Source organism: Betta splendens, chromosome 6 (genome assembly GCF_900634795.4).
Source record: "Betta splendens chromosome 6, fBetSpl5.4, whole genome shotgun sequence".
Lineage (NCBI taxonomy): Eukaryota > Metazoa > Chordata > Actinopteri > Anabantiformes > Osphronemidae > Betta > Betta splendens.
In genome coordinates, this window is record NC_040886.2 from 343,499 (window position 1) to 363,124 (window position 19,626).

Consider the following 19,626-nt stretch of genomic DNA (forward strand, 5'->3'; position numbering starts at 1 on the left):
TTGGAGCGTATTGCCTTTTTGTTTTGTATGATGTCTGGATTGTTCTGGAGAGGTGTGTTTTGGCAAAGAGTAAGCGAAGACCGATTAATTTTAAGAAAATCCCACCAGGCTGTCAGAGATGCTTTTATGCTAATGTTCTGGTAACAACTATGATGTTTGATTTTGGTGCTGATAAATGGTAGATCTGCAACTTTATTGTTCTCACAAAATGTTTGTTCAATGTCTAACCATGAGGAGTCTGTTGGACTGGGTTTTATCCATTTGTTGACATGGTTCAGTCTGTTGGCAAGAAAATAGTGGTGGAAGTTAGGTTAGGGTGGTAAGACTATAGATTTTGTCCAGTCAATACAGTCTTCTGAAAATGCTGAGAATTCATCTATGAGGCTGATAGTTGTAGGAAGACACGTCAGCATATAAACTTATTTTATGATTTACTCATTTGGTCGATATTCCAGTACTTCCTCCATGCTGTCTTCTTGCTGCAGCTAGAGGTTCAGTAAAAAAAAAAAAAGTAAAACATACATTATTTATTCATAAAATCATAATTAATTAGTGGCCTTTGATTTTTGTAGATGTGTGTAGTTTTATTGTGTATATAATGTAAAGTGTGTACAGTAAATCAATACTTTTAAGCATTATATCAACATGTTGAGAGAGATTTTTTGGTTCTGTATACTCTGCCACATAAATTAAAATATAATAATATTAATAATAATAATAATCTCACGTTTTGGACAAGGACAATGCACCAATGCACCAGGTAAATATTTTAGGGAGCTTATTGCTACTTTTTGCTTTAAATGTCTCACTAATTGTCAAAATAAGTTTTACTTAGACGCACAGGCTCTGATTTCTGATATTTATTTATTTGTCACCTGACAACCGACATACATTATTTATTCATGGAATCATAATTAATTAGTTCGCTTTGAATAATAATAATGTCAAGTTTTGGACAAGATAAATGCACCAATGCTCCAGGTAAATATTTGAGTATATATTTTTTTATTTTAGTATTTTAATATATTATTATTACTATTATTATTATTATTATTATTATTGCTTTAAAAGTCTCCCCAATTGTCAAAATAAGTTTTACTTTCCACTGTTCACTAACAGCTATCACGTAAAAGGCTGCACGGTTTAGTTCATCGTTCTCATTCATCGTTCACAGCTCAGGCTCTGTGGTGAGCACCAAGTACAGTGTACAGTTCTTTTGGGATTTGTTCATGGATCGTTTGTTCGTTCACTTGTCACGTGACAGTTGAGCTGCGCAGGCTCTGTAGAGTAGCAAGCGCTCCAGTTCATTCCTGATTCATTCATATGGATCTTCATGGATCATTTGTTTGTTCATTCTTTTACTATGTGACCACTGGCTGAATAAATGAACAAAATGAACAAATTACTCGAAATTCGTTCACTTTACTGATCGCGAGTTAAAGATCCGAGTGAGTAAAAAGAACCGAACTTCCCATTTCTTGTTCTGACTGCGGCGTTTGCTGGGCTGTATAGTATTCGTATCCAGTCTATGAATGAATTCCCAATGCCGAATTTATGCAGAGTGACTAAAAGAAACTTCCAGTTTCCTCTATCGAAAGCTTTTTCTGCATCTAAGGAGACAATGGCCGACTCTAGTTTGAGTGGTGACATAATCACTTAAGTTGATTAATCTGTTCATATTGTTTGTTGACTGTCTACTGTACCTTTAATTGTGTGAGTGAATTATATATGGAGTAATTCTTCTTAATCTTCCAGCAAGTGTTTTTCACACTATTTTTAAATCTACATTTATTAGTGAAATTGGTCTGTAACTTGAAGCTGGGTGCCAGCATGGACCAGATCCAGAATGGATCCATATAAAATTCAGTTGGGAATTGTCATAGTCTGAGTCTGTCAGCCAGCCTTCTGTTTTATTTTGTAGACACGTCCAGGCTTTGTTCATTCATATGTTCCGTTACCTTGACCATTGGCTCTACCAGTATTTCATCAGTAATCAGCCTGTGTTTTTAGTCACCTTAGTCCCCTGCCAGCTTGTCGCTTGTTTTCACCGCCGTCCTGCGAGTGTCCGTAAGTTTTCGTATCCTTGTGGAATCTCCTTGCCTGTACCAAAACTGATCCGGATAGGTCTGTTGCCAACCTGTATATCAGTAATACTCTGATTTTGCCTGTTACTCACCTGTATCTCTGCTGGCTGCTCTCACGTGTAATGAACTCCGCCTGTTTAGAAAAGCTTTAATACAGTGAACACGGTGGGTGTTCACTGTATTAAAGCTTTTCTTTCCTGCATCTGTCTGTCTCCGAGCTGTGCATGTGGGTCTTCTTATCCGAGTGCCTGGCAGAACGATCTGGCCAGACTTTGACCCAGCCAGCTGTCAGTTTTTGTCTCAGATCCAGTTTGTTTGTTCGGGGAGAAGAGTTTCTTTTGCGCCATTGATTTTTCCTGCACCGATCTACCGGGACATCTCCGGACCTGCTTTTCCACGCTTGCGAGGGATTACCGGGAAGTGGTTAGATTGCCCCAGGGTGTGGACCTTCTTCAAGTTATGTGAGAGGAACAAGGATTTGGAGCGCGTTCTGTTCACCTACGCATCAGCTCCTTGTTCCACGCCAGTTCCTGGTTCAGTGCCGGTTCTGCCCCCGTCTTCAGGTCAAGCCTCACTGCCGACTTCACAGTTGTCTCCTGTTCCTGCCTCGATGCCAACACCGCAGTACTCTCCTGCTCTTGGTTCAGCACCAGCTCCACAATTTCCGGCTCAGGTTTTCTCCCATTTTCCTGTCATGCCCCAGTTCCAGACACAGAACCACAGCCCATCCCAGTCTTAGCACCGCAGTCTGTTCCAGGGCCCATGCTTCATCCCGCATCTCTGGACCCCGTACTCACTTCCGACGTGGGCTGCCAGATCTGGAAGAAATTGAAGTGCCTGTGCAGCCCTGTTCCTCATGCCCCAGCTCCAGCCACAGAACCACAGCCTGCCCCATGCCTCAGCTTGCCACAACCACTCTTTCCCCGCCACATCGGACCTTGGCTGCACTGGTTCCCTAGCCACACCTAAACCCTACTGACCCGATCATCTGGCAAATTCTAGCGCACCAACCGTGTCCAGCTCAAGCTCCACAGTCGGCTCAAGCACCAGTCCTGTATCCCCGTCTGTTTCCAGCCCTTGCACTGCTGCTGCAGTCAGCTCCCACTTCTGTTGCTGCCCGGTCACGCCCAGCTCCAGCCCTGTTGGGTGCAACCCAAGCTCCAGCCCCAGCTCAGCCACGTCTCGCTCCAGCTCCAGCTCAGCCACGTCTTGCTCCAGCTCCAGCTCCAGCTCCAGCTCAAGCTCCAGCGCAGCCATGTCTTGTCTGTGTTGGCCCAGAGGAGGCCATTCTTGTTCCTGTCGGCCCTGAAGAAGAGGCCGTTCCTGTCGGCCCTGAAGAGGCCGTTCCTGTATCAGTCCCCGTAAGTCATGGAGAGGCCGTTCCAGTCTCAGTTCCCGGCAGCCACGAAGAGGCCGTTCCTGTCTCAGTTCCCGTCGGCCTGGCAAGGCCCTGCGTTCACACCGTCTGCCGGACTGGTGGCCTCGCACTTTGCTCCTTTTGCCACAACGGTGGCGCGGCCTCCTTCGTCGCCAGCCGCCTCGACTCTGCCCTCTTAGGGGGCGTTTGCCTGGAGGACGTTGTTGCTTCCTGCAGGCAGCTGGACGCGGCCCATTTCGACGTCGATCTCCCATTGCTTAAAGCTCGTTCTGGGGCACTAAGTCTGCCATTTTTTTAAATCAGGTGCAGCCTTAAAGCCAGTCATACATTCTTCCATTCTTGTAAATTAATACTTCCAGGGTCATCAAATAGTCCAGCTTTGTCCTGGGCTGCACTCTGGACATGGTGCAGGAAGTGGGAGGTGGGTGAGAGAAGGGACTTAGCTAAACTCACATCTATCCTGGACCATAACTCTCACCCACTAGAGGCCTCACTGTCTGCCCTGGAGATCAGCTTCAGTAGCAGACTGGTTTACTCTCACTGTGTGAAGGAGAAATATTGTAGATCTTTCCTACCTGCTGCTCATAGTCTGACAGCCAGCTTCCTGTTTTATTTTGTAGCCACGTCCGAGTTTTGTTAATTCATGTGTTCCATTACCTTGACCATTCATCCACCAGATTTTGCCTGTTATTCACCTTTATCTCTGCTGGCTGCTCTCCCGTGTATCGATCTCCACCTGTTTAACCACCGTGTTCACCGCATTAAAGCTTTTCGTTCCTGCATCTGTCTGTCTCCGGGCTGTGCATGTGGGTCCGCCTTATCCGAGTGCCTGACAGGAATTGTTAATTCATGTGTTCCATTACCTTGACCATTCATCCACCAAATTTTGCCTGTTATTCACCTTTATCTCTGCTGGCTGCTCTCCCGTGTATCGATCTCCACCTGTTTAACCACCATGTTCACCGCATTAAAGCTTTTCGTTCCTGCATCTGTCTGTCTCCGGGCTGTGCATGTGGGTCCGCCTTATCCGAGTGCCTGACAGGAATCTATTTCTATGCAGAGAAATTATCATTTATTCCTCTGCAAATGTCCTCTGAAACATCTCGGAGGACTTTTTGCCATGTGCTCACAGACTACAACTAGTACTTCCTGTTTTTTTTTAACCTGCCCCAGCCACAGCCAGTCTCAGAGGGGGGCTAAACAACAAGTAGGCCAAATCACTGCAGCTCAGGTAATTCGTCAGAGCGCAATGCATTCTGGATGTTGTAGGATATGACCATTTTCAAGGACAACACATATTACTTCCGTTTTCTATGTTTCCTGAACATAGACCATCAATGGTAAATGTTGTTGAACATTTTTGCTAATAAAATGTAAAATATTTACAACACATCTTGCTTTTTAGCAGTGAAGTATCGCTAATGACAAGCTGCAAAACAAGTTCAAGGAAACTTCTTAAATGCATTTAAAAAAGAAAAGGGCTTTGTGACTCACAGTTGAAAATCACTACATTAAAACACATTCTTTCATACCTCGTGGTTCCAGCTGGGGATATGACGCTGCTTTAGCCTCTCTGCCACACCTGTTATCAGATGGAGATCTGCTGCTACTACCTAAAAATGTCAGTCATTATTTGTGATTAGCCCAAACCAATCTTAGTTATATTAATGGAGAAGCACATGAGTGACTCACCTGGCCTGTCTCACTGTGCAGCAAGATGTTACAAATGGACTTAAGAGCCTCAGCATTCACTTCCAGATCAAGGTTTTCTGAAGGAGGGGAGGGTTTGTTGGCCACCTCGAGGGATCCATTCTCTCTTTCTTCACCTTCTTCGCCTTCACCATCTACTAGAATTAGTCAAAGTCAAGTATCTACAGCTGTGACAGTGGCTATAAGTTGCTATGTGTCTGTAAGTTTAGTTTCTACAATTTTGTTTTACTCAAACGCAAACTAAATTTTGTGCTTTTCTACAAATAAAGTACAATTAGGGCCATTTTTAAAAATCAGGTGCAGCCTTAAAGCCAGTCATTCATTCTTCCATTCTTGTAAATTAATACTTCCAGGATCATCAAATAGTCCAGCTTTGTCCTGGGCTGCACTCTGGACATGGTGCAGGAAGTGGGAGGTGGGTGAGAGAAGGGACTTAGCTAAACTCACATCTATCCTGGACCATAACTCTCACCCACTAGAGGCCTCACTGTCTGCCCTGGAGATCAGCTTCAGTAGCAGACTGGTTTACTCTCACTGTGTGAAGGAGAAATATTGTAGATCTTTCCTACCTGCTGCTATCATGTGTACTACTGTAAAATCAGCTCTGTTAACTACCTCCCAGTCCATAACCATCACCCACTGCATCAGTGGTTATGTAGAAAGATTTTCTATGTGCAATATTTTCGCAAACTTGCAATATTTATATACTTATACAATATGCAATAACCCCTCCCATTACTTCATACTCACTCTACCTACCTGTATATTGTTGTGTATGGTGTTAATTCTTGCTGCCGTACTGTATTTTTATTTTTCTTCTCTGTATCGTGGTTTGTGCTGTGATGCAATTTCCCCACTGTAGAACTTTTAAAGGTTTTCTTATCCTTATTCTTATTTGGAATGCTTTAAAATCTGTTAGGTATTGAATTAATTAAAGGGACATGTCACAATCAGGTGGTTGGCAGTGCTCCATCCTGCTAAAATTAGGCAAAAATGCTTTTTTTTTAAAGCCAAAAAAGTAAAGACAGCCTGAACATTGGTGTTTGGCCTCATAGCATCTTCCTTCATTTTAAAACTGAGGAGTCAATGAAGTAAAAAATGTACTGTAGTATTTTTCAGTTATTGTAACTCCAGGCCTGGGTCAAATCTAACGTGAAACTGAGAATTATGTAATGTTCTACACGAGCTCCCAGGATCTATTATACTCTGTTATTCAGTCTGAAACTAAAAACAACACAAATGGATTATCTGTGACACCTTAGCTGTTATCAGCTAATATTAAGTGGTTTACTGATGTGTGAGCTAATGCTCAACCACAGTGAACTAGCTTATCTACTGTCATCACCACCTGCAAAACAGGTGCAACAGCATATCCCTGTTCAGTAACTGAAAGACTCTCTGAATGACAGTTTTTAATAATGTGTTCAGTATCAATGGTTTATTTGCCCTAAACCTTGGAGCTTGGAGAGAGCTTGTGCTTTGTGAAGCCACCCATCCACCCGACCTCATACTGACATGAACAGGCCCATCTAGTATTTTTTTGCCAGCAGTGGGAACTACCTGGGCCCTGCAGCACATCTTCTGCAGCACTGGTCACGACGAGTCCAGCATAGTGAGCAAGAGTGGACATGGCAGAATGGCTGATGAAGGGGCCTTGGCAGTGTTTGTCTCTTGACAAGATCCGAACGGTTTCCAGACACGCCAGCTGACAGGAAGGCTGTAATTCCAACTTCAGGAAATCTATGACCAACTCCCCCAAATGCTGCATCACACAAAAACATCAGACTGCTTACATTCAAATCAGGTACTTTACTCTTACAGACACAGATTGTATTTCCTGAATTCTCCCGTTATTTCGTGGCTCATAACGTACTTTGTTCTGTTAATCAGGTTGTAATTAGGTATGGTACAGTATTGTGGATGCCATCTTTATTTTCCTGTGTGTGGGCGGTGTATAGGTGCTGATTTGTACGTTTGATGTTGAGTTTTTTCCTTACTGTACATTTTCTCCTGTTTTAAAGTAGGAGTACATGTTAGGCTTTTATTTCCTTTTTCTTTTGTGTAGGTAAGGAAGGGTGGAAGGAGAGTAATGTTAGTAAATTTGGGCGTTGCACTTATATCGATGGTATTTTGTTGGGTTGATACTTGAAGAATGCAAAACACTGTTGCGTCCTCACCCTAGACCGGGGCGTAACAAAGTTTAGTTGTTGCAATATTTTACAATGTTACAATATTTTAAACTATATTAAAAAAGGTAAAGAAATTTAACGAGTGAAACAGGCGAAGCTAAGTTTACCCAAAACACAAGGTAATTAAAAACTATGAAAATTAACAAAAATATAGAGAAACAAATACACGAATACATCTACTCAAAGACAAACCAACAAACAGACAAATAAATAAATAACATGCAGAATTCTTGCTATTAAATCTGTGTGTCTATAGGTAACCCTCACAGGACCAATAGCCTAGTGTTTAAGTCACAGAAACTCCTAACTAGAGACCATGGTCTGATCCATGTCTCTGATGTCTTTTTTTACCACATGTTTAGACTTCACACCTGCACAACTCCATGAGTCCCCCATGAAGAACACAGACAGTAGAAGCTCCCTGATAAACATTTTTGCTCTAGAAATAATGTAGCTGTAATGACTCAACTTTCAGACAACCTAATTTAGAAAGTGGTCAAATGAACTGTACTGTAACTGTAACTTATAAAATCTATAAATATAACCCAGCAGAGCTCAGTCAAGTTAAACTGAGGCAAAAACTAGCTTACAACATTTATGTATGGGTACAACATGCTGGATGTTGCCTAAGCTAACATCGCAGCACAACACCTTGATTGTATGGGTGGTGTAAACAATTCAAAACATCTATTCATCAATACATACATCGTCTTATTGTCTTTTGGGAGAATTTGCTACCTCCTGGGGTTTATTATCAGTCTCATCTCATCACTAAGTGTTTGTCTACTGTCTATTTCTTTAAAGTGAGGATCAAGTTTTCCTTATGACATGAATTTGAAAATTATTGAGCTGTTCCTTCAACTTGAATTAGGCAGTTGACACGAATCATCTGTTTACAGTCTAAAAGTATATCTATGTGCCTGGATCACACATCACTGCTCCACCTGATGGATCAATGCGCCATTGCTACACACACCAATCATAAGTAAGCTGACTACCTATTTTATGAGAAGAAAGTATTTGTTAATAATTACTTAACTGCGTAATAGTTAAGTAAGTAGTAAAAATTTACCAGTCAGAGACAAATATCTTTCCATTTAAGGTAATTGGTGCTTTTGCATTGGTGGTTGTGTGAGTGATTACTAAACTATAAAATAGTCATTAAATAGTCATAATTTATCATTTTATAGCAAAAAGCAAAAGATTTAGAATAAGCCTTTTCAGAATAAAAGCAACATGCGTGTGAGTGGTTATTTACTGAACTGTAAAATAGTCTCATTAACGATTGGTAATTGTCCAGAAATAAAAAAAAAACTTGCCATTAAAGGTAATAAATTGTATTTATGCTTTTATTTTGTAAGGATTTAGAGGAAATATCTGGTGTTAATAGCGTAACTGTCAATTAGTCTTTAAATAGTCATAATTAACCATTTAAAGGCAAAAACAGTGCAGTTAAAGCTAATAATTGGCATTGGTGCTTTTATGTTGAAATGACATAGAGGAAGCATCTATGGGTAATTACTAAACTGTTAATCTATCTTTAAATAGTCATAATTACCCATCCAAAAGCAGGAATATTACTATTAAAGCTAATTATTTGGCTTGGTGCTTTTATTTTGAAAGGATTTATAGAAAGTGTGTGCTTAATTACTACTCAGTCCAATAGTGTAGTTGACTAATCATCAATAAGCATGGAACTGCTGTGTACACTGAGCATCAGCAGTTTGTCAGTCAAATCTCCAGCTGCGCCGTCGCCATGGAGACGAAAAGCGGGAAAATCAGGCTTCCTCTGCTCTGTGAAAGCAGACTTTCAGCCTTGATAAATAGGCTTTTTCCAGCAAAACCATAATAGTTATTACAAAAATATTTTCATTTATTGAATCCCAAGGCTTTCCTGAACAACTGGAGTTAATTTTATGTTTGAGGACGAAAGCTTATAGCCACAGTCGCAATTTCAAAATATGTCTCCTCCTGTTTTTTTACCAAGACGTCTGCCGAAAATTATCATTAGAGTTTATGGGAGAATTTCAGGATCTCTCTGCGCTTTGAGGTCGATAGCAACTAAAGTATAGGTCTGAGGGTATAGACAGACACATCATTAGAAAGAAGACAAGTGTGACTACAGTCTACTCAAAATATTAGGCTGATAGAATTCAGATTGTGGCTGTAGTGACGAGTTAAAGACAGAAGTTCTGTCTTTAAAAAGCACGACCTCTCACTCTAGCTGCGACATCACGCACTCTAGCTCACGCAATACACGCTAATGGAAAAGCTGAAATTGTAACAAAAAACACACTAAATTTAAACGCTCACAAGTTGAAAAGTATAGAAGATACGAGGACGCTGCTTTACAAGGAGAAAGTTGAACGATGATAGACGCTTTTGAAGTTGAAATGACGTTGAAAAATTATGACAGAAGCTGACGAAAAAAGGGACGTTGACAAAGAGTTGAACAATGATTCCCATAGACAACCATTATACCATTTAAACGACAAAAAACGTTGAATAACGTTAAAAGTTGAAAAGCTGAAAACATAAAAAGTAATAGCCCCCATCTCCTAAGAAAGTTGAATGGCGAAGTCCCAAAGGTATAAACCTAAAACAAATATGAACATTTTAAAGGTCCATGCACATGCAAAATTGACTTTTTGGACATTCTGGTACGTTTATATGACTCCTTGGTTCAGTGTTAAGACAATCCTGGTGTGTTAGAAGTACACTCCCTAGTTATTTCACATTTTGCGAGTTTATCCAATCAGGTTCAAGAACCATCGGTTTCAAATTTGGACGACTATGTACGTCTGCATTTGCTTTACCACTCACAGAACCAGCTTCAGCCCCGCCCAGATAAACCGAAGAGCACCGGGCACCGAAATGTACCTGCAACATTGCGTTTCAGTCACTCACTGCACAGTCACTTACTGTGCACTCTAGCATAGTAGGTGGCGGTAATACACCTTTCAGTTGGTTGCCACCCACAATTTAAAAGATAGAAGAAGGTCACTCACTGTGGCACGAACTGACATGGGCCATTAGGGTTCAGAAAGTGCTCTGTTGTTGGTTGTTGTAACCAGCATCGCAGCCTTTTCATTTTACCAGTGGAGCAAGAAAGGAGAACTTTATGTATTAATTTACTTGTAAATGAACCGATGCCTAAATGCTTCTTTGTGTGTGGACACCATTTCACCTCCTGTGTAAGGAATGCCAATGGCTAGAGTTGATGCTAACAGCGAGAGAAAGAGACAGTGTTGCAAGGTGCTGGCACACAATTTGTATGAGTCCAATCCTCTCCAGCATTTGTCCAGTTCGAATCGTGTGATATATGGTACTGAGGTCATTCACTCAGCTCACATTTTAGCTGCTAGCGTCATGTTGGCCGCTAGCGCAATGGTAGTTCTATCTAAGTTTAATATGTATGTTGTGGCTGTCTTCTAGTATGTGTTGCTTATCTAGTCAATATCTATAAATGTGACTGTTTTTTTATACAGGCTGACGCATCCTAGCTACTGAAAGGCAAGGAGGTGCTTCACAAACTGACACTGCAGGCTGTGGACACACAGCTACCTTGTAGAAGAGTTGTTGCTCACCTCAGGAGCAAAGGTATGTACATTTAACAGCAATATAATCATTTGTTGGCCAATAGGCAGTTTTATTTGACAGATTTTGGATTTCACATTGAAGTAGTAGTTGAAGTATTCATAATCTGGTCTATATTATTGTCTATATATTTACTCTGTATGCAGATGGACAACTTATTTTGATATTTTAATCTGTTTAAGGGCTTACAAAAGGGCATTTGTAATTCTAGTGTTATGGTGCAGATTATGTGGAAAATGTGATGGAGACCATCTTCAATAAAGTCCTGCTGGACCCAGGTCATTATATAGAGGTCCCTATTAACATTCCTGTCCCACGGGGGTCCGTGCATGAAGTGCAATTCATTATTCATCTGTAAAATGAAAATTGAATAACGTCTTTTATGCTGTGTTTCGTTTCTGTAAATCGGTAAAACACATTTGCGATATAGTGATTTACTCATTCTCCTTTTCTCCACTTTCAAAACGAAATAAGAAAAAGGGAAACCGGGGGCGGGGCCAGTCGCCGGACTTTCACAATAAAACACCCAAGAGCCTTTGAAGCGCAACATCGGCAAATATGTGTACAGTAACTCTTGAAGGATTGCGGTCGTGTTTTGACACACAATGAGACCCACCTTGTTAACATTAATCAACGTAACAATTATTTATTTAAATCATTTATTTAACCAAGCTATTTAACCAAGTGCTGACAACTGTCGATTACGTTACGACACATGGCGTTTGCTATAGGAATGACAGGTCAGTCAGCTCGCCACCGTCGGGTCACTTACAGAATCACCTGCCAACAAAGCTAAGTTTTCGGGGCATCCTGCTTCATTAGACTGCAGCGATATCACAACCTTGTCGACACCTGATGAGGAAGAATTTGGCGCATCTGCGGTGTTCCGGTGATTTTCAGTTTATGGTGAGACTGAAATCGCATCCTCCTGCTTGGCCGGTTGATGCTCTTATGCCCAGGAAGACTCTCTAATGTTGTGCCGATCTTTGCAAGTATTCTAAACAGTGATTTATTACAGTTTATTGTGGCTCTTTAGACATGCTCCATTATTGGACTTCCTGTCTCAGAGCCTGCTTTACCTGCGGGAGAATAACAGCCACTCAACCTGCCTCACAATAACTGAACTCATTGTGAGCCATGACTGCCCTAATGTGCATCACATCATCTTTGTGAGGCAGATTCTGTGGCAAAGTGTGTGTGATCAGATGATCCGTCACGCAACTTCAATGTGTTACTGTATGTAAAGAGCACATGAGTGCCTGTACAGGATCTTTTTATTTTCCACCACCCACCTAATCAGGTGTCGACAAGGTCGTGATGTCGCTGCAGTCTAATGAAGCTGGATGCCCCGAAAACTTAGCTTTGCTGGCAGGTGATTCTGTAAGTGACCCGACGGTGGCGAGCTGACTGACCTGTCATTCCTATAGCAAACGCCATGTGTCGTAACGTAATCGACAGTTGTCAGCACTTGGTTAAATAGCTTGGTTAAATAAATGATTTAAGTAAATAATTGTTACGTTGATTAATGTTAACAATGTGGGTCTCATTGTGTGTCAAAAAACGACCGCAAACCTTCAAGAGTTACAAATATTTGTCGATGTTGCGCTTCAAATGCTCGCGTTTTATTGTGAAAGTCCGGCGACTGGCCCTGCCCCCGGTTTCCCTTTTTCTTATTTCGTTTTGAAAGTGGAGAAAAGGAGAATGAGTAAATCAGTATATCGTAGATGTGTTTTACCGATTTACGGAAACGAAACACAGCATAAAAAGACGTTATTCAATTTTCATTTTACACATGAATAATGAATTGCACTTCATGCACGGACCCACGGGTCCTCTGAGCAGAATTTGAGCAATCTGACAGAAAGGAGGTCATTAATGCCATGCCAAGATTTAACAAACCAGTACTATAAAAGCTTAGTTGAAAATGTGTTAAGATTGTGATATACATAGGAAATACTGGACATTTCATTAATCTACTATTCTATTATCTTAACCATCTAGAGTGGTGTCACGGAAAACAGCTGCATCCTCTATCTGTACAGCAGCTGCACTGATTCCGATCAAAATGTCCTTCAAAACGTGATGAAGACAAAAAAGATCCTCACATCTCCCCAGCCAACTGCCCATGACTGTGCCTGCACATTGAACTGTGAAGGTAACTTCCACCGCTGGTGCATTGGTTGACAATAAAGTTGGCTTTGACTATTTCTGTTTCACTTAACTATTTTTTATGAGGGAAAACAGACAAATGTTTTATAATATTTCAACTTTTATTGAGGTATTGCCACGAAAACAGTCATTTAGTTATTTCACAGGCGGTCTAAGTCCAACATAGGTGCCTTGTCCCTCAGGAAACACTGCCCTGATCCAGACCAGGGAAAATGCGATGTCAACTTGGACTCTTCACCCTAGAAGTCCCCAGCACCAGCTGACAAGACTTCTAGGCTAGATACCTGCAACGACTTGATATACATACAGACATAGTACTGAAAAAAACAATAACTACAATTTCTATTAGTTATATATTAGCACTTGATATATCATACACCTTACTAAAAGCAATTAAAAATATATTAGGTCAATATATATTTAGAACCAAAACTGTGTTTGTAAAACAGAGTTCCCAGGTACGTTATAATTAATCTGTAAATAGTAAAATGTTTTAAAATTGTTTAATTTCTGAGATGCTGATTTATTCCATGCATGTGTAATTGTCTAATACACTGTATATTAAATGTGTTCTGTAATGAATACACATTCAATCATACTGGCTCCAGTCCTGGATCATCAACCATACATAACAGTAGGTTTGGCAACTGGTTCAGGCGTCTTGAGGTAAGATTTATCGAAATTTTAATTTTTTAATAAAAGTAATAAACACATGCAATATCTTGAAAGCAATAGTTGCTGTCACACCATGCCTCTGTAGGCATTCACTGTTCCCACATCGGCACTTAATTACAGACAAATACGGCAAAATATAAGTAGCTGAAGATCCCAATATGGAGGAATTATTTTGACACAGCAGCAGCACGAGAAAGACAAAAACATGTTAAAATGAGTTTATATTAGTTTATTGAGCTATGCTCCCATACAGGCTGTAGTTGTGTTATGAACATTCTGTTGTATTAATTCAGGCTGCTTATTGGCAACCATTAATATTAACGTTAGCAGCTAATCAAGTTGCGTATTTTATAAATCATTAAATTAAATTAAATGTGATATTGCCAGTTAGACGTACCTTGCGCCAGTGGAAATTTAACTACAACAGCCTCCCATTCGACTTCAGAGTCAGATTTTGGATTGAAAATATGGTTGAACTCCACTATGAGGACAAGGTACGGTAGCCAGTTTCGCTGTTACAATGGATTCAGTGACCGTGACTTTTGATCCCCGCGGTGGATCACAGCTATGCGCTTCCTCAAAGGGGTGTGGCGATCAACTTCGCTTGCGACACAGCCCTATAACAAAGTGTTGTAGATGAGAGCTTAAAACACACATTCGATCTGCAAAGCTTTTTGGCATGAAAAGTTACAGACACCTTACTGAGACATCAAGGTGTCATAGATCCAGCATTTTGGTCATGTGTGTGCTTAGTTTCCGGTCTTATTTTGGTATTTCCTGTCTTGTTTCCTGTCGGCCTTAGTTCTTGTTTATTTACCTAGTCATGTCACCACTTCCTGTTTTATTTTGGTATTACTTCCGGTTTTGTTCTGTTCTGCTCAACCAGTCATGTGATTTCACCACCTGCATTCTATTAGTCATTAGTTGGTTACTTGTTCCCCGACACTTACGTCCTTGGTTTGCCAGATTGTTTGTTCATTTCACCCGTTCAGCTCTCCAGTGCTCATGTCACGTAAGTCCTGCCATGTACCGATTGTGGATCGTATTTTGACCTAGTCTTGCCTGCTTTCCGCCTGTACCGCTGCCTTGATCTTGTCAATTTGCGTACCGACTTTTGCCTGCCTGATCTGAACCGCGCTCTGCGCACCGCTCCACGCGCAGGTCAGGTGCCAGCGCCCGTCTGTCCTCCGACGCCATGGCCGCTACCAACGCTGCATTGCGAACCACAGTCTGCCCCAGCCACCGAGCCACAGTCTGCCCCAGCCACCGAACCACATTCTGCCCAAGCCACCAAACCACAGTCTGCCCCAGCCACCGAACCACAGTTTGCCCCGGAACCACAGTCTGCTCTTGCTACAGCACCCCAGTCTGCTCCAGTACCACAGTCGGCCTCCTCCACAAAACCACAGTCCGTCCCAGTCACAGAACGGCAGCCTAATCCAGTCACAGGACCGCAGTTCGCTCCAGTCACAGAACCCCAGCCTGTCACAGAACCGCAGCCCGCTCCAGTCACAGAACCACAGCCCGTCACTGTATCCCAGCCTGCACCAGTCACAAAATCGCAGCCCGCTCCAGCCACAGAACCGCAGGCCGACTCAGTCATGGAACCGCAGCCTGTCACCGTATCCCAGCCTGGTCTAGTCACAGAACCGCAGACCGATCCAGTCACCAAACCGCAGCCTGTCACCTTATCCCAGCCTGCTTCAGTCACAGAACCTCTGGCCGATCCTGTCACAGGACCGCATCCTGGTCCTGCCACAGAAACACAGTCCGTTACCTGGCCCAGCCTACCGCGGCTTTCCCGCAATGTTGGATCCTGGCCGCACCGGTTCCCACCGGTATTCAGCCCCGGGCTCTGCTCCAGGACGACACACCTACTTCCATTGCAGGCGTCCCTGACAGTGTCTTTTAACGCATCAGCCTCCAGTGCTCACCTCCGGTTGTGTTCCTCCTGGCGCACTTCCCAAACACCGCTCATGCCGCCACCGACCCAGAAGCGAGAGGACGACTACTCCGGGAGGCGGCAGCACTCGTCCACAGAATCCCTGCCCTTGCCGAGGCTATGGGGTTCACGGAGCCGCCGTCAGACCAGGTAGCCAAGCCGGTCACAACCTTCCAGTCGGCTCCAACCGCAGAACCCAGGCCGGTTGACACACCACAGTCTGTATTGTATTGGAAAAATTGTACTTTTATGCTTCTTGTGTTCATTTCTTTCAACCATGCATTCTGTACTCTGTTACAAAGCTTCTCTCTGACAGTGCAATGTCCTGGCATACACCATCTCATGTTCACAAACACAGCCAGAGCCCCTCCCTTCCTCTTAACGGTGTTCTCCGTTCTGTCTGCTCGCAGTAGATGAAAGTTGTCCAGTGCAACTCAACTCATCCCGTCGAGTCCAGGATGAGTTAAGTCAGTCAGGTCTCTGTGAAAAGCAGGACGCTGCTCGTCCTGTACTCCAGCTGGTGCCGTGTGAGTGCCGCGAGCTCGTCCATCTTGTTTGGGAAGCGATCTCACGTTTCCCATGATGATGGAGGGGATAGCGGGTCTGAAGCGTCTTGTTTTCACCCGTCGTAGTTTTCTGGCGCGGCGCCCACGTCGGATCTTCACTAGCAGCTCAGCAATGATCTTGTGTCTGTCTCTGGGAAGAACTGCGGCGCTGCGTAGCGCGATCAGCTGTTCTGCGATGTAAACAATGCGCGCTCTGGCCCGGACGCTTTTAAAAAGCTTTTGTATTGTGCCATTTAACAGCTGTGTACAGGCGGTGTACACTAATGCTACTAACAATACACTAGAGAGATAAACTTAAATAGGTGAAGAAATAAAAAGCAGTAAGAGGACAGGAGCTGTTGTGACCAGCAGCCAGCTTGACCCTAAAATAAAATATATTTAAAAAAAGAAGCTGAATATTTGGATATTTGAATGGTTTCTGTAGCTGAAAGTATGTGGGACTAGTTAGCAGATAGAATAACTATAAATATAACTAGATAAAGCATTTCCAGAGGAAAATGAAGAGTGAAAGCTTCCATGCTGAATTTATTAATTGTGTTGAAGAATTGCTGAATGTAGTTGAAACATTGAAGACATAGCTAAAAGTAGCTGAAGCATTTAAAGCATAGATGAATTTACCTGAAGAGAATTAGGAGTTATTTAAAGTTGAATATTTGCAGAAGAAGGTGAATCAGTTGAATTTAAAATTGAGGAAACTTGAAAAAGATTTGCAAAAATTAAAGAACTGTTGAAAATGAAGGTAGAGTGTAAAGGTTTGTTTAATATGACGAAATATAATTAAATGTATCAAAACAGCTTAATATTGTAATTAGTTTTGCATTCAAGAGTTAAACAAATAGCTCAAAGTTGTGGAAATATTTAATGCAGCTGAAATTTGCTGCAGAAGAAATAGTTTAGTAACTTTGGTAACTAACTAAGTAAAGAAATAGTAAATTTAAATTGAGAAAAGTATGAGCTTTGGAGGAAGCGTGTGCAGGTAACTGTGAAACAGTAAAATAGTACCCTGTGCCCGGAGGGGTCCCTCTGGGGGTGCCTGCCTGTGCCCGGAGGCGTGTCTCTCCCCTGGGACGCTGCCCCTGCTCAGGCAGGGCGCTGCCTGCCCTAGCGGTCAGACGCCCTCTCATAACTGCTCGAGCCTGTTGCGGGGGGGTTTGGTGGACTACTTAGGCGCGGTCTTCATTGGGCCCTGGGCAGAGGTTAGCTTTCAATGCACAGTCACAGAGTATGTGTGTAGGTTTGAGTGGAGCACCTTCGTTGTGTAATTTCAGTTCTGGTTAAAAAACAAATGTTTAGATTTATTCAGCTATGCATTCAATTCCTCACTTACCTCAGGCTGTGTGTTCAATGTTTCAGCTACTTCCAGCAATTCTTTAGCAATACGTTCAGCATTGTAGCATAAAACAGCAATAAACAAATAAATCAATCAATTTAAGATTCAACTACTTCCTCTGCAGCTACTTTCAGCTGTATTGAATATTTTCACAACTTTGAGTTATTCTTTCAACTCTTAAAACTTAAAACTATTTGATTATAATATATGTTTTAACACCAGGACTACTGACTTTTCTAGTTATACCTATAAGGCCAGGTGTTCAAATCATCTGCTGGGCGAGCTCACACCCTGAATCACCTGTGAACAGCTGCTTTTGTTATGTAAAAGAGCCATCACTCACGCACTATGGGGGGTGGGATTCGTGGGATCGCTGACCCTGGTCCCGCTTGCAAGGCTGAGCAGTTCCTATGAGTCTGTGAGTGACATCCTCGGTTCCACTGCTCTACTGCTATATGTTTGGAAATACAACGTGAAAGGATGAAATTCATTGTAGCAATCTCACTGAAGGAAGCAATAGTCTTTTTTTGCTTCCCCCAGTGAGACCGCTAGGTCCATGTACCTTTCGTTCAATTGCTTTTTCATTTGAAATCAAAAATCGAAATGAAAAAGCGAGCCATTTTTTTCCTTTCATTTTGTATGTGGTTATAAAAAAATAAGCAAGTAAAGCTACTATAAGCTGCTGAAGGGGAGCCAATACAGATCAGCAGGACCTGCTCTGACCCTCCAGCGTCTGCCAGGCTTCTTAGCTAAGCAAGTGTGGAAGCTCAGTGATGTTCAGCCTTTCAAGCAGGAGCAGGGTCAGGAACCACTTTCCAGGAGCCTCGGTCCTTCCATCAGTAGGACGCCTCTCACAGACCTAAGTGGATGAGTATGAAGAGATGTAGTTGGGAGGCAAGGCACTGAGGGAAGCAAAAGCCAGGTTCCAGACTAGCTCTGCTACCCATCCCACTGCCCCCCACAACCCCCAGCCAGGAAGAGCCCAGGCACCACACGCAGCGTAGCCAGAACCATCCTCACCCCTCTGTGACACTTACCCATTCTCTCGCTCAAGCATGCTCATGCTCGCCCCGTGAGGTGCTCCACTCAAACCTACACACATACTCTGTGACTGTGCATTGAAAGCTAACCTCTGCCCAGGGCCCAATGAAGACCGCGCCTAAGTAGTCCACCAGACCCCCCCGCAACAGGCTCGAGCTGTTATGAGAGGGCGTCTGACCGCTAGGGCAGGCAGCGCCCTGCCTGAGCAGGGGCAGCGTCCCAGGGGAGAGACACGCCTCCGGGCACAGGCAGGCACCCCCAGAGGGACCCCTCCGGGCACAGGGTACTATTTTACTGTTTCACAGTTACCTGCACACGCTTCCTCCAAAGCTCATACTTTTCTCAATTTAAAGTTACTATTTCTTTACTTAGTTAGTTACTAAAGTTACTAAACTATTTCTTCTGCAGCAAATTTCAGCTGCATTAAATATTTCCACAACTTTGAGCTATTTGTTTAACTCTTGAATGCAAAACTAATTACAATATTAAGCTGTTTTGATACATTTAATTATATTTCGTCATATTAAACAAACCTTTACACTCTACCTTCATTTTCAACAGTTCTTTAATTTTTGCAAATCTTTTTCAAGTTTCCTCAATTTTAAATTCAACTGGTTCACCTTCTTCTGCAAATATTCAACTTTAAATAACTCCTAATTCTCTTCAGGTAAATTCATCTATGCTTTAAATGCTTCAGCTACTTTTAGCTATGTCTTCAATGTTTCAACTACATTCAGCAATTCTTCAACACAATTAATAAATTCAGCATGGAAGCTTTCACTCTTCATTTTCCTCTGGAAATGCTTTATCTAGTTATATTTATAGTTATTCTATCTGCTAACTAGTCCCACATACTTTCAGCTACAGAAACCATTCAAATATCCAAATATTCAGCTTCTTTTTTTTAATATATTTTATTTTAGGGTCAAGCTGGCTGCTGGTCAC

General features: G+C 42.3%; 1 protein-coding gene across 7 annotated transcripts in view; it reads right to left on the reverse strand.

The window, feature by feature from the left end:
* Positions 1-19,626, reverse strand: part of ric8a (RIC8 guanine nucleotide exchange factor A) — a 48,236-nt gene that overhangs the window by 20,416 nt on the left and 8,194 nt on the right. For 5 of the 7 annotated variants that reach the window (XM_055509843.1, XM_041071316.2, XM_041071317.2 and 2 more), the window contains exons 3-5: positions 6,733-6,934; positions 5,155-5,309; positions 4,995-5,075 (exon numbers count right to left, since the gene is read on the reverse strand). In XM_055509843.1, coding sequence (XP_055365818.1) covers positions 4,995-5,075; positions 5,155-5,309; positions 6,733-6,934 — 438 coding nt within the window. Of the gene's footprint in view, positions 1-4,994; positions 5,076-5,154; positions 5,310-6,732; positions 6,958-19,626 lie in introns of all 7 variants that reach the window. The other 2 variants (XM_055509846.1, XM_029154848.3) reach the window with 2 other exon arrangements.